The sequence below is a fragment of the Nicotiana tabacum genome, chromosome 21, assembly GCF_000715075.1.
Source record: "Nicotiana tabacum cultivar K326 chromosome 21, ASM71507v2, whole genome shotgun sequence".
Classification (NCBI taxonomy): Eukaryota; Viridiplantae; Streptophyta; class Magnoliopsida; order Solanales; family Solanaceae; genus Nicotiana; species Nicotiana tabacum.
In genome coordinates this window covers 53,532,255-53,548,522 of record NC_134100.1, presented here as the reverse complement: position 1 = coordinate 53,548,522, position 16,268 = coordinate 53,532,255, and the positions used below count along the sequence as shown (strand labels likewise).

Genomic DNA, 16,268 nt, shown 5'->3' with positions numbered 1-16,268 from the left:
CAGCCGTTGCACAAAATATTTGCATTCATAGCCTACCGTTACATATTTATCAATGACCCCTTTATTATCATTTAAGAGGGGCTTGATCCTAACTGTTTTTCTAGGTATAACTATAAATTGTAGGCTCAATAGCCATTGTAAGACATGAAATTCTTTGCAAAACTTATGCTATATTCCATTCTCAAGCTTAATCAAAGAACTTTGTTTGCTCTTTTATATTGTTCTCATTTCTGTCTTCGGAGGCATTGCTCTCGGAGCCAAGCTTGTCATTTCCTTCGATTTTAACCGCTAAGTCTTATTTTTAATTTTGTGTATTTATTATTTTTGGGTCAAATCAGTTCGCTTGTTTATAAACCACGTAACAAATTCAACTGTACTATTTTACCAGTAAACAAAAATGATATTAGGTATCCACTTTTAGAGCTATTGGTTAAAATATAGCCCATGTTTGCAAAATAACCGAAAATAGTTAATGGAGTACTTCAAAATGCGGGAAATACCCGCTTTTTTCAAACTTCAGGGCACTGTTCTTGCAGGTCAAAAGTTTAAGAATTTTTTTTGAGAAGTCTGAATGGCTACAGAACTTCGAAAAAACTGCATGAATTTCAATGGAAATTGCTTGAATTTCAGGGAAATTGCTCGAAGTTCAACTGTGGCAACTCTGACTTTAAAAAAGTTATGTGGATACAGATTTGTACTCACCACAAGAAGCAATATTCTGTAATCGTGTCTGTGCATCTATTCTATTCTTGTCTATGTAAACAAGGAAAAAAGAAGTAATCTAAGCATCGAAGAAACTACGAAGAAGACGCGCGTGTCTGTTGCTTTTTTAAGTTTTGATTCTTTCAATAATAGTAGTCCTAAAAGTTGAGGTCCACTTTGATGCAAATTACACGAGTATTTGAGTGATAGCATATTGATAGTTTTTTTTTTTCCTGAATTCATTCATAGATCTCTTACAAGAAATGTAAGTTCAATTAACCCATCCTTCAATTTTATCTTTTCTTATGAGAAGCTTCTTTACTAATTCCTCATAGGAATACATGCAGCAAAGGATAAAGAGATATTCAGATTCTTCCTTGTATGGTGTCAAGGTGCTACTTGTAGTTGTAGGGACAAAACCTTTCTGGTAATTTGATTGATTTGTTTGTTCGAGTTTTGAACATGGTCTACCTACGAAAAGTGATTTGCAAGCTAATCACATATTCATAATGCTACTTTGTTATTTCTAGAAGTCTCTTTTCACATAGAATAAGTGAATTACAACTTATTTGGATGGTTGTTATGTATCGTTTCATAATATATCGTATAATATTGTATTGTATTGTATTGTACTGTATCATTTTGATGTATACAATGTTCGGATATATTGTATTGTTTACTGTCATTTTATGATATTATGCACCAACAATCTAAAGAATAAACTTATAATATTTTAAGAAAAAAGTAAGGTACGAGGTAGAATTATTATATAAAAAGGTAAAGTAAAGGATAAAATATGATTATTTAATAAAAAGGAAGGGCAAGATGAGAGAAAAAAATAAGGTAACGGCGCGACCACACCAAATTGGTCAATCCATAAAGTGGTACTTTTCGTCGTTACGTAACTACAAATTTAACGATACGATACAAGAAATTTAAGTAACAATTAAAATAAATATTGTATTTAAAATAACAATATAATACAATAAAACATGCTACAACCATCCAAACAAGCTGTTAGTATCACAAAGAAACATACATATGTATATAATATTTCTAACTAGTAGCTGATGCAAAATGCATAATATTTCCAATTAGCGGCTGGATGACTGGGTCTTATATGTACATTTTCTGTACGACAAAGGACTAATCCATAATGTATATCAAAAGTAAGGGCAAATATCTTGTTGGGAAAAATAACTTTTAGGGCCTAGTAGGCTATTACACCCATAAGTGGTGTTAGCTAATAAGCTAGCATATTAAACAATCTAGCCCTAACTCTAGGTATATTCTATATAAACACCATTATAGATGTTTGGAGACTAATTGTCACGATCCAAAATTCCATCAAGCCGTGGTGACATCTAATTCAAATCACTAGGTAAGCCAACCAGCATATAATGCAACACTAACGAGAAATCATCAATAATAATAAATAAGATTGCAAAAATCAATACAACTATCCCAAGATTTGGTAGTACAAGTCATGAGCGACTAAGATTAAGAATACTGTAACGACCCGACCGGTCGTTTTGCTTTCTAAATTCCTGTTCCCCTAATTAAAACTCCCCGTATGTGCTTTTACTGTTTTATGATATGCGGGGATGGTTGGTTTGGGTTTGAAAGGGTTCGGGTTGAAATCGGGGCACTTGGTTCTTTAATAGTGGCCTATGATGGTCAAGTTTGACTTGAGTCAACATTTTCAGTAAACGACCTTGGAACCGGGATTTGATAATTCCAATAGATTCGTATAATGATTTTGGAATTGGGCGTGTGTTCGGATCGAGTTTCGGGTAATCCGAGAGCATTTCAGCGCTTAATGTTGAAAGTTGGCACATTGAAGGTTTTCAAGTCCTTTGAATTTAGTTTGAAGTAGACTTTAGCGTAATCGAGGTTCGTTTGGAATTTCGAGCATGGAAATAGGTCCGTATGGTGATTTATGACTTATACGCAAAATTTGGCGTCATTCCGAGTTGTCTAAGTAAGATTTGACGCGTTCGGAGCTAGTTGAAAAGTTTGAAGTTCATAAGTTAATTTAATTTGATTTTGGGGTGCGATTCTTAGTTCCAATGTTGTTTTATGTGTTCAGAGTGTTCGAGCACGTCCATATTATGTTTATAGACTTGTTGGTACAGTTGTACGGGGTTTTGGGTGGATTTCGGACCACTCAGAGCTAAATTTGAAATTCTGCTGTTGCTGGTTCGAGTTTCCTTCTTCGCAAACACGGAGGTTGAGTCACGTTCGCGGAGAAGGAATTTGGGGGACTAGGCATTGGGTACTGCTTACTGTGAGTTTCTATTCTGCAGTATTATTGCAACTGCAAGACGATGGCTTCTGAAACTTTTGTTCAGCCCGCCATTCCTCGCTTCGATGGTCATTACGATCATTAGAGCATGCTGATAGAGAACTTCCTTAGGTCCAAGGAATTTTGGCCAGTTGTTAGTATTGGCGTGCAAGAGCCACCAGTTGGTACTGCTTTGTCGGAAGCACAAAAAGCATAGTTGGACAGTCTAAGGTTGAAGGATCTCAAGGCAAAGAATTACCTTTTCCAAGCTATTGATCGCTCAATACTAGAAACAATTCTTTGCAAGGATACTTATAAACAAATATGGGATTTCATGAAGAATAAGTATCAAGGAACGGCGAAGGCGAAGCGAGCGCAACTCCAAGCGCTTCGTGCTGAGTTTGAAACTCTACGTATGCAAAACAGTGAGTCGGTGATTGAGTATTTCTCAAGGGTGATGGCTATCTCAAATAAGATGCGAATTAATGGAGAAAAGCTGGAGGACGTTACCATCATTGAGAAAATACTTTGCATAACAGCAAAGTTCAACTATATCGTTTGCTCCATTGAAGAATCCAAGGACATTGATACTCTTTCTATTGATGAATTACAAAGTTCTTTGTTGGTTCATGAACTGAAGATAAATCAACAAGACAAGGAGGAGTTAGCATTGAAGACGACGACTTTCTCAAAAGGAGCAGATTATGAGAAAGGCAAATGGAAGGAAAAACACTGGTATCACAAAATGGAGAAGATCAAATCTGGTGATTCTCAAGGAAAAGAGAAAAGGCATGACAAATCTCAAGTGGAATGCCATCGGTATGGACACTATCACTCAGAATGTCGTACCAATTTAAATAAAAATTATGGCGGAAGGTCTAACTTTGCAGAGACAAAGGAAGATGCAGAGACAAAGGTGGAAGAAAAGGTTTCTCTCTTGATGGCATATACTTCTAGAGAAAAGGTTTCTGCTAATTTATGGTATCTTGATACCGGTTGCATCAATCACATATGTGGACACAAAGTGGCGTTCTCAGAATTGGATGAAACCTTTCAAGATACTGTGAAGTTTGGAGATAATTCCGCCGTCTTTATTATGGGAAAAGGGAAGGTACAAGTCACAACCAAAGACAACTCCATTCTTACTATCAGTAATGTCTTTTATGTTCCTGTTTTAAAGACAAATTTATTGAGTGCTGGACAACTTTTAGAAAAGAGGTATGAGCTTAATATCAAAGGTGGAGTTTGTCAAATACGACATTATTATTTGGGGTGTCGACCAATCGTTTATTTCCTTTATATCTTTGCAACACCACAAAATCTTATTTTTCTGCAAAAGTGAAGGATGATGCATGGAAGTGGCACTTTCGTTATGGGCATCTGAATTTTAGAAGCCTGAAATCCTTATCTTAGAAAGAGATGGTGTTGGATCTGCCGCAATTTGAACCTCCTAATGGAGTATGTGAAGAGTGTGTTGTTAGCAAACAACACCGTGAATCATTTCCAATAAGCAAGTCTTGGAGGGCAAAGAAGGTGCTGGAGCTAGTACACTCAGATATTTGTGGACGCATAAGTCCTAGATCTAAGGGAGGTAGACGATATTTCATCAGTTTCATTGATGATTACAACAGAAACACATGGGTTTATTTCTTAAAGGAATAATCAGAAGCATTTGAAACTTTTAAGAAGTTTAAAGTGCTTGTTGAAAATGAAGCTGGTTATCAAATTAAAAGCTTGCGGACTGATCGGGGTGGAGAATACAACTCAAACGAATTTGTAGAATTTTGTGAGAAGCATGGAATTAGAAGGCAACTTACGACATCCTACACACCTCAACAAAATGGTGTGTGTGAAAGGAAGAATTGTACAATTCTTGATATGGTGCGTAGTCTTTTGAAGAGAAGCAACTTACCAAAAGATTTTTGGGCCGAAGCAGTTCACTGGAGAATTCATATATTGAATAGAAGCCCCACTAGTTCTGTTCAAAATATGACACCTCATGAAGCTTGGAGCGGGTGCAAACCAAAGTTTTTGCATTTTTTGATGTATTGCATATGCCCATATTCTAGATGCTTCCAGAAAGAAGTTGGATGATAAAGGCCAAAAATGCATTTTTCTTGGTATTAGTGACAATTCAAAGGCTTATCGTTTATTGAATCATATTACCAAGAAAATTGTTATTAGCCGTGATGTCCTTTTTTATGAAGAAGCAACATGGAATTGGAACAATGTTGGTTCTTCCCAACAAATTTCAGTTGGAAAAGAAGAAGAAGAAGAAGAAGAAGAAGAAGAAGAAGACGAAGAATAAGAAGAAGAAGAAGGAGGAGAAGAAGAAGAAGAAGACGAAGAATAAGAAGGAGGAGAAGAAGAAGGAGAAGAAGAAGGAGAAGGAGAAGAAGAAGAAGAAGAAGAAGAAGAAGGAGAAGAAGAAGAAGAAGAAGAAGAAGAAGAAAAACCTTTGTAGATTAGTTCACAAGTCGGTTCCATAATACAAGATGATGGAGCTGTTGAACATGAATCAAATGATGTTCAGTCCAACGATGAACGTCCTTAACGTAGCAAAAGTGCACCAGCATGGATGGAAGACTATGAAGTATATGGGATTAGTAAATCTAGAAATTCAGCTAGTCATTTTGCTTTAATTTCAGATTGTGATCATATAGCCTTTATTGATGTTGTCAAAGATCCAAAGTGGAAGCAAGCCATGGATGAGGAGATTAGAGCAATTGAAAGAAATAACACTTGGGAGTTGACAGATCTTCCAGAAAATCAGAAGACCATTGGTGTCAAATGGGTTTACAAGACAAAGTTGAAGGATAATGGAGAGGTCGACAAGTATAAAGCTCGCTTAGTTGCAAAAGGATATAAGCAAGAGCATGGTGTTGACTATGAATAGGCATTTGCTCCTGTTGCACGGTTGGACACCATAAGATTGGTAATTGCTTTGGCTGCTCAAAATGCATGGAGTATCTTCCAGTTAGATGTGAAGTCCGCCTTCATTAAGAAAGATAAGTGTGGGGTGTACCCCAAGAAGGCTGAGAAGAAGTTGTCTGTGTGGATGTGTGCACTCGTTCGGGCACGAGGAATGGAGCCCGACTTTGATTCAGACCCCGACTAGATATTCAGAGAAGTTTCCTCTACCTTATGCTTTTTAATTATGTGTCATGGGGACATGCCACAACTTAAAGTGTGGGGGTGGGGGATAATTGTATATTGTATGTATATGTGTTAGTTTTTGCTTTTTAGTGTTGTATAGTAGTTAATAACAAATTGAAAAAAAAAACATAAAAAATTTAAAATTTTCGAAAGAAAAAAAAGACAAAAAGATTTTCTTTTGTAGGTAGTGTAAGAAATCCCCTTTGATTTTTTTTTTGTGTCGTGGTTTTTTCCAAGGGTTTTATTTGAACCGGGTGTAGTTAGTTTTGGTTTTTGTTAGGTGTAGGAAACAGTGTGTTATGTTTTGAATTGGAAGCAATATCTTTTAACTTTGTTATACCTTGAGAATAGTGAGTACTTTAGTTGTGACGCTTAGGCTCAGTTTTTGACTCTTGTATAAGTACCTTAAATGGTATGAACTTAACTTTGCTTAATTGCTTTGACTAGAGTGTCTTGATGAATCCAATCCTGAGTAAGTTATGTGCCATGTGTGTGTGAGGTTTGTATTATTCTGTGCATTGCATTTGATGTCTAGAACTTACCCCGTGTGTTTGCAAAGCAAAATAGTAGTTTTATTCAGTCTTGGAAGTGATATAGGCAGTTCTTTGTTGAGCCAGTTATATGCTTTTACCAACCTAATTGTTATGTATCGCAGTTAACCCCTTTGAGCCTGTAATCCTGTTTCTTTGGCAACCACATTACAAGCCTTACTCATTTGTTTGAATTGACCATCTATTTGAACCATGTACCTCTCGTGAACACTTAATTTTGTTATGAACTTTGTAAAAGTTGAAGTGTGTGGTGGTTGGTTTGGCTTTTGAGTGGAACTAATGAAATAATGAGAAATGTGCACTGTGTTGAAAAAAGTAAGAGACACTTGAATTGAAAAAGAAAAAGAAAAAAAGTTAATTGTATGATTGTGTAAAATATTCCATGATAGTGGTAAATCTTGATGTAATTATGCTTAAAGAAGTTGGGAGTTAATGTATACTGATGTAAAGGTGGAGTATGGTTTGACATAAGTGTGGAGTTTTGAATGTTAAATTGTATGTATTAAAGTGCTTAGGGAGGTGTAGTCACTCTTATATCTAAATGTATCCTACACATCCCCCAGCCTACATTACAACCGATAAAAGTCCTATTTGATCCTTGACAGAATGAGCTCGATTAGTTGAGTAGTACACTACGGGCAAGCCTATGGTTCATCTTTTGTGGCATATGAATGTTATTTCTAAGAGTGAGTGAATTCTTTCTATTTTGAGTTCCTGATTGTTTTTAAATTTGATGGTGTGTGGAACTACTCTCTATTGTGGTGAGGGCACTTGATTCATGAAGAAAAGGTAATGTCGTTGACCTCTGTGTTAGAGTAAGTAAGCGGGTTATAAATAATGTGTGGTGCTTTTGAGTCAAATTTTGAGGCTATGATGTTACGTTATTATGCTTAATCTATTTTTAATATTCTTGGTATGATGAGTCATGAGAGTTGTTTAAAAAGGTCATGTCTATATAAAGTGTAGCTTGATTACTCGAGGACGAGAAATGGTTTAAGTGTGGGGTGTTGATGGTAGGCTATAATCTCGCATTTTAGTCACTTATTGCACTCTAATTTACTGCACTTTAATTGAGTTTGAGCTTTAATCTCTAGTGTTCTGCACTAATTGTGTATTTTATGCCTTGTAGAAGAATTTCGATCTATGTAGATATTATGGAATGAATTTGAGCTATTTGGATATTTGAAGTCTGAGTAAAAGCCCAAGGGATTAAGCCGAGATCGCATTCGGGGGTCGAACACCACGTCTGGATGTCAAAATCGAAGCAAAAAGCCGAACTCTGAGAAAAGTATACAACCGCGGTGCGTGGGGCACCACGGTAGGCCATTTCCCTGAAGTCTGTCAGAAATCAACTCTTTGAACTTCCCCACTAATGCCCCGCATGGCGCGTCGTCCCATGCAGCGCGCCTGTGCAACTTTTATAGAGTTATTTTCCTATTTCGCGTGAGAGAAGGTGTTTTCGTCTGGGTCCGACCCTACTTAGTATAAATACATGTAAAAACGTTATTTTAAGGACTTTTGATACATCTTAGACCTAAGTAATCCAAGGAGGAGGTGGAGAAGCAAAAGCTCAAGGATTTCATCATTCAATCCTCACTCGAGACAAGGGTTTGGGTTGTTTTATGTTTTCCTTTAACTTAAACATTGTTATGATGAATTACTCCATATGCATGGAGTAGTTCTCTTTAGGGTTTGATGGATTTGGTGTATTGATACTTGTTTGTGGATAATTAACTCTAGTTTTATGTATTGAATCATTTTGGATGTTTTAACGGTTGCATCTATATTCATTTGTTAATGTAATCGAGAGAGGCATAACTTGTGATATTGTTGCATTATATTTTGTTTGTTGAAGTCATTAATTCTTCTTAGTAATCGGAAGAGGCTATTTGAATTGTTGATTAAACTTAGTTAGGAGGATAATCGAGAGAGGTCTCCTAAAGACCAATCCACTATGAATTCTTGCATATCTTCACATGCTTAAAGTTGGTTCATCTTGTGAGGTTGAGACTTAATCGAGAGAGGAGTTTCTACTAATCAATTGAACTAATAACCAAGTGAATTTGAGAGACTCACTTGAACATTAGAAGTGAATTATCTAGAGTAAAATCCCAAACATTTGTCTTGCACCTATCCTATCAACCCTATCTTCTCCTAATTGATAACTTCCTTTTCTCAATACTTGCGTTGATTGTCATTAGTCGATAGTTTAGACTCTTAGTTAATTTTAGTTTAAATCACATAAATCTCCATTGTTGATCATCCTCGATAGCAACATAGATACAAACTATGATAATACTATTTAACTCCAATCCATGTGGATACAATATTATAATTTACAATATTCGACTAGCGAGCATATTTTAGTGTGTGTTTTGCGCTCGTCAAATTTTAAATCCTGAACTGAAACCGCCTGAGTAAGGCTAGTGCATACAGTCAATATCTGGGCCAAAGCCTCCTGAATGCCTAGAATCACAATGGGCACAGCCGGTGCCTGAGCTGGTCCCACCGGCTCAACCATATTTGATATCTGCTCCTGAGCTGGAGCAACTGGTTGTTCCACAGGTGCTGCTCCAGCTGCTGTACGACCAGCACCTCGACCTCTACCGTAGCCTCAGCCTCTCGCGGCCCTAGCTGGTGATATTGGTGGTCGTCTGCCCGATACGGTAGCACTTTTCCTCACCATCTGTGAGAGAATAGAATAATAGAAGTTTAGTTTCCGGAATCAACAAATTCGCACGATAAGAATACAAGAAAGTGAAGTTTCCTAACGGTCTGGTATCTTGTCGAAGCTAAGTATAGACGTCTCCGTACCGATCCGTAAGACTCTACTAAACCTGCTTATGACTCATAATATCTATGAACCTAAGGCTCTGATACGAACTTATCACGACCCAAAATCCCAACCCGTCGTGATGGCACCTAATAAAGCGGCTAGGCAAGCCGAAACATGATAACAGAGGCAACAAAATAACGAAATTCATAGAAATAGCATAAATCTGAGATCTCAATACAATAAAACTTCTAATACAAAGTAAATCTCCCAGGAACTGGATCCCCAGAAAACTGGTAAGTACAGAGTCATGAGCTTCTACAATAGAATAAAAGTCTGAAACTGAACCATAAATACACTGCCTGAACTGTAACAACAGTATGAAAGGAAACGACAAGTCAAACTGCGACCAAGGATGCAGCTCTACCTCGTCTCTAGCAGATAGTCCAACAAGAAAGCCTACACTCGGTAACTAGTCCCCGCACCTGGATCTGCACAATTAAGTACAGATTGTAGTATGAGTACAACCGACCCAATGTACTCAATAAGTATCGTAAATAAACATGGCAAGGTAAGAGAAGAATAAATTATTAATGATACTAGCTATCACCTGTGTAGTTTCATCCTTTAAATCGGTACAGAACAATATGGGAATCAAATCACAAAGTTCAGTAAGAAAACATCTATGTGTGTATGTGTACAATTCCTCAAATACTCTACTCAGACAATATCTTGGCATTAAGAGGTGATATATGGTTAAATCAGATAAATGATCAAGGAAATTGCGAGTAAAGATGAAATGCAAAATCCCACAAAACACTGGCCAAATTCCCTCAACTTTTCCATATACGTTCCAAACCACTGATCAGTATTCTCAATAACCATGTGTACACCATCAAGAGATAAACATGAGAGGGTGACCCTAGGGGATGGATCCATATCCACACGCAAGCACGACCAATTCAACGTGCTACCAGCCCAGCATGGTCACAGGCCCAATATCACAATTCGCATGGCGTGGTCACACGGACAACAACACAATCCGCCCGGCGTGGTCACAGGCATAACAACACAATCTGTCCGGCGTGGTCATAGGCATAACAACACAATCCGCCTGGCGTGGTCAGAGGCATCTAGTCCAATCATATCATACACGGACAATTAAATAATTATACTTGTATGAAACATGTGAATAATAAATCTCATGCTCCTGGACTAGTATAAACGACATGCTAAAGTGTACGCATGTGCAACTGTACTATAACAGCTCAAACCGACAATTTCATCAAGAATAACATTTATCAGTTCATTCAGGGATTAAACCCCTATGTAGCCTCAAACATGGCTCAAATAGTTCACAACAATGACACAAATGTGCAAAGCATCATAGCTTAAGGTTTAACAGTCAAATTCTAGATTTATAAGAGCCTAAGCACAACCCGAACATGAATAAATAACCCTGGTGCCCGCACATGGGTTCAACCCATGCATGTGCACACCCAATAGCACGTAACTATCACAATAATTTGGGAAATTAGTTCCTCAACCGAGTTTAGATAAGATACTTACCTCAAACCAATCAAATCACTCCGCTAGAAATCTCTTCCCACGCATATCAATCTCTAGAAGGCTCGAATCTATCCAAAAATAAAGTAATACTATCAATATAAGCTATAGGAATTGATTCCAAATGATAAAGCTAAGATTTTTAACCCAAGTCAAAAAGTCAACCCAAAAAGTAAACCCCGAGCCCACGCCTCGGAATCTAAGAAAAATTTAACAAAATCCGAACACTCATTCAACAACGAGTCCAACCATACCAAAATCATCTGATTCTGACCACAAATCGCTTTGCAAATGCCCAAAATTCAGTCTATGAAGTTTCACAAATTTTCCCCAAATTTTCCAACCCAAAACACTAATTGAATGGTAAAACAATGATAGATTCATGTAATTTAACCAAATCCGAGTTAGAATTACTTATCCCAATCAACTCCTTGAAAATCCCTTCAAGAATCGCCCAAAACTGAGGTCTCTAGCTCAATATATGAAAAGTGGTTTCAAACCCTCGATTTTGAAATTTAACAACTGTTGCCCAGAGGTTCCTCTTCGCGATCGGGGAATTCCCCTCACGATCGCGAAGAACAAAATCGTTGCCCTCCAAAAATAGCCTACGTGTACGCGAAGAACCAGTCGCGAATGTGATACTCGCCAGACCTGACTCTCCGCGATTGCGTAGGCTTAAAGCCTGACACTCCAGCTGATCAGTCCTCTACGTGACACGTGAACCTCTTCGAGTCCGCGATGACCTGAGCCTCACAAAGCTATGTGAATGCAAGCTTACTATCGCGAACGTGAAGGACAAATTTCCAGCTGCCAAACAACTCTTCGCGATCGCGTCCCTTGCTTCGCGATCGCGAAGGAGGAAACCAGATACAAAAATCAGCAGAACAACAAGGTCCAAAATGAAGTCGAACTTGATCTGAATCACACCCGAGGCCCCTGAGACCCCATCCAAACATACCAACAAGTCCTAAAACACGATACGAACTTAGTCGAGGACTCAAATCTGATCAAACAACATCAAAAACATGAATCGCATCCCAATTCAAGCCTAATGAAACTAATGGATTTCCAACTTCTACAATTGATGCCGAAACCTATCAAACCAACTCCGATTGACCTCACATTTTGCACACAAGTCATAAATGACATAACGAACCTATTCCAATTTCCAAAACCAAAATCCGAGCCCGGTACCCACAAAGTCCACTCTCGGTCAAACTTCTCAACTCTCCAAACTTCAACTTTTCGAAGTTTCGCCAATTCAAGGCAAAATCATCTACGGACCTCCAAATTAATATCCAGACATACTCCTAAGTCCAAAATTAGCATACAGAGCTTTTGGAACATCAAAACTCTATTCCGGAATCATTTATACATAATTCAACATTTGGTCAACTCTTTCAACTTAGGCATCCAACCTTAGGACTAAGTGTCCTAATACATTCTGAAATATTTTCGGAACCAAACCAACAACTCTGGCAAGTCACATAACAACAAATGAACACAGAATAAGCAATAAATAGGGTAACGAGGCTACAATACTCGAAACAATTGGCAGGTTCGTTACATTTTGTATATTTTACTAGTTTGCTCGTGCACTTGTGGCACCGGATTTTGGAAGATTCTAGTAGATATTTCATGGTTTTTGATTATTAAATTCACTACTTCACTCTTTCATTTATTTTATGCTTTACATTATTACGATCACCTATTAATCGTTCCCTTATTAAATAAAAGCAATGACTTTAAAAATATTAAAATGACCAATTACATGGATAGTTCACTGTTGGCTTGCCTAGCACTGACGTTGCCATCACGGCCTATAGTGGAAATTAGGTCGTGACATTGTGAGAAACCGACAGGTTTCTGATTGATTGTGATGTGGGATCCTATGTGATGAGCTATTGAGCATGAAGGTGGAAGCTTGGCCATTCAAGTGATCATTTGTGCATATTCATGTATTTTTACATGTTTTATCCACGCAAATCATCTACATATGCTAGTTGGTGCATTTTACATATGTATAAGATCTGTTAGTGAATTGTTGGACACTTGAAGAGTGTCGAATTGATATAAAAAGATAGTTATCGTTATACACTAAAATGTTGGACTTATGTAAAGGTTTCAGAAATATGGTATTTAGAAATTGATACATAATTGTATCATTGTTATACAGATACTCTACGGTCATATATGAGTTTTTGAGCACGCATAAATTGGTGCATGTCTCTTTTGTGCGGAGTTAGTGCGAGTTGTATTTTCTTGATCTATTTAATTGGCAAATCTTGTTTATTACCTTTACCCCAGTTGCGCACCTTTATTATTGATATCTATTCTTATGTGACTGTCTCTTTGGATACATATTTGTATTATACATGTATTGAACTGCACAGGTCATACAAAGTGGGTATATTTTTTACTTAAATGCCTCGTTATTACTTTACCTAGTTTAGTCAAGATACTTACTGATACATGGTGTTGGTTATACTCATACTACACTTCTGCACCTTGCGTGTATATTCTAGAGTTGAGTTGTTATGGAAGACGAAGCCTAATATTGAAGACATACCAGAGTTCCATATTCAAGCTACCACTTGTTCATGGTAGTTTAGGACTTATATTTTTGCTTATGTAAATTTAAAACAGATGATGTATCTTTCTTCAAATCAAAGTTGTATCTGTCACTGCCCAATTCCCACTATAGGTCGTGATGGCGCCCAACGTCACCGTTAGGCAAGCCAGCAGTGACTATCCATGTAATTGTTCATTTAATATTTTTAAAGTCATTGATTTTTATTTAATAAAGAAACAATTAGTAGGTGATCGTAGTAATATAAAGTATAAACTAAACATAAAAGTGAAGTAGTGAATTTAAAATCAAAAACCATGAATATCTACTAGAATTTCCAAAATTTCGGTGTCACAAGTGCACGAGCAAACTAGTAGAATATATAAAACCTCCTATACTACTATCTGGAGTAAGATAGATAGAAAAATAAATACAACAAGGAAGAGACTTCGGGTGCTGCAGAACGGAACATAGGGAGCAGCTAACCACTAAGTCTCCGGGTAGCGGGGTACGCGCCTGACTGGCTACGAGATGCACCTGCCTCGGATCCTGCACGATTAGTGCAGAAGTGTAGCGTGAGTATATAAACAACATGTACCCAGTAAATATCTAATCTAACCTTGAAGAAGTAGTGGCGAGGGATCGACATCGACACTTACTAAGGGTCAATACATAAAATATAGAAATAATAAGTAGGCATGAAACACAGCAATAATAGTGAGATAAGAAACAATAATTTATAATTCTTAAATGTAATATCAATTTAAAGTTTCCAACTATCACAGGACAAGTATTTAACACATAAGAACCACCAAGTAATTTTCTAGTCTCAGATCAAGAAGAAATATCAAGTATAATCGGACTCCGAGTAATATCATGCACAATTTATGCCGAGGTTATACGGCCCGATCCAGAATAGTCTGTACACTGTCGAGGGTCGACCGGCATGAACCATAGATGTATCTACTATACTGCCGAGGCATTCAGCCCGATCCCCGGGAATAGAGAATACTCTACAAACTCCGATTAATTAATACTACATAAGAATAATACTCAAAGAAGGCATAAGTTCCGCTAACAATCAAGTATTCCGCCAAAACTCAAAGTAATGAAGATCGGTCTTTAAAATTCCTTTATCCAATTTCAATTACAAATTTAGATAATTAAATAAACAAGTTAGGTGCAATTAATACAAGTAATACATGGTAGAATCCTAAAACTACCCGGCATAAGCATGATTTTAGCTACGGACGGACTCTCGTCACATCGTGCGCACGTAGCACCCATAATTATTAGCAAACAATCATTTATAGCACCTACAAGAAAAATTTCCTCTTACAAGATTAGGTAAGAGACTTACCTCGTTTTCAAGTTCTTTTTCCGGTCCACAATTCATACTAAAAACCTCAAATTGGTGCTGAATAATCTGAATCTAGCTAAAGGTTGTAAAAACTAATCAATATATGCTCAAAATTTTATAATTTAACTATTAGAGTAATTACCCAACCCAAATTGAAAGATTCCTAAAATTCATCCCCGGGCCCATGTACCCGGATTCCAGAAATTTTCGTAAATAAATGTTACCCATAACCTCACGAATACAAATATATAATTTCAACTCAATTCCATAATCATTTTCCTGGTCTAATTCCATTTTTATGAAAACCTAGGTTTTTCAACAAAACCCTATAATTTCCATAATTTAAATGTTAACATCTACCCATAATTCGTGTGTTAAACTCACATTAAGTAGTAATTACTTACCTTATAATAGCAGGTGAAAAATCCCTCTCCAAGAGCTCCAATATCGGCTAACCCAAAGTGAAATGAGAGAAAATGAGCCTAAATCCCCATTTAAAACAAGATTTTTCCCAGTTGACCCTTCTTCACGATCGCGAAAAGCGAAAAGCGCCTCGCGATCGCGAAGGCAAAGCTTGCCCAGGCTTTGAAAATATTCATCACAAACACGAGGGCAGTCTCGCGATCACGAAGGCTTGCCCTGCCTGAGCATCGTGAAAGCGATGGTACCTTCGCAAACGCGAAGGGTAATGGTGCTAACCCCTCCCAGGCCCCTTTTCCTCTACGCGAACACGGGCCCACTCTCACGAACGTGAAGGTCACAGGTCCCATACCTTCGCGAATGCGGCTTGGGGCTCGCGAACGCGATGAGTAAATGCATAGTTCCCCAAATTCCTTCTCCGCGAATGCGACTCCGCGTCCACATTCTCGAAGAAGGAAACCAGAACCAGCAACAACAGAATTTCAAACTTAGCTCCGAGTGGTCCGAAATCCACCCGAGATCCCGTCCAACTACACGAACAAGTCCATAAATATAATACGGACCTGATCGAACCCTCAGAACACGTAAAACAACATCGAAACTAAGAATCTCCCCCCAAAATCAAACTAAATCAACTTATGAACTTCAAAATTTTTAACTAGCTCCGAACGGGTCGAATCTTAGACAACTCGGACTGATGCCAAATTTTGCATACAAGTCATAAATCACCATACGGACCTATTCCCAGGCTCAGAATCCCAAACAGACCTCGATGACACAAAAGTCTACTTCAAACCAAATTCAAAGAACTTGAAAACCTTCAATGAGCAAACTTTCAACTTTAAGCGCTGAAACATTCCCGGATTACCCGAAACTCAATACAAACG

The 16,268-nt window shown here is 37.6% G+C and overlaps 1 protein-coding gene across 1 annotated transcript; it reads left to right on the top strand.

Annotated features, from left to right (window-relative positions):
- Nucleotides 1-472: 472 nt before the first annotated feature.
- LOC142175238 (uncharacterized) lies at nucleotides 473-5,882 on the top strand. The gene is made up of 7 exons (XM_075241816.1): nucleotides 473-543; nucleotides 631-694; nucleotides 1,038-1,129; nucleotides 3,212-4,229; nucleotides 4,400-4,577; nucleotides 5,056-5,220; nucleotides 5,635-5,882. The coding sequence occupies exons 1-7, from the start codon at nucleotides 473-475 to the stop codon at nucleotides 5,880-5,882; spliced, it is 1,836 nt and encodes a 611-aa protein (XP_075097917.1).
- The last annotated feature ends 10,386 nt before the right edge of the window (nucleotides 5,883-16,268 follow it).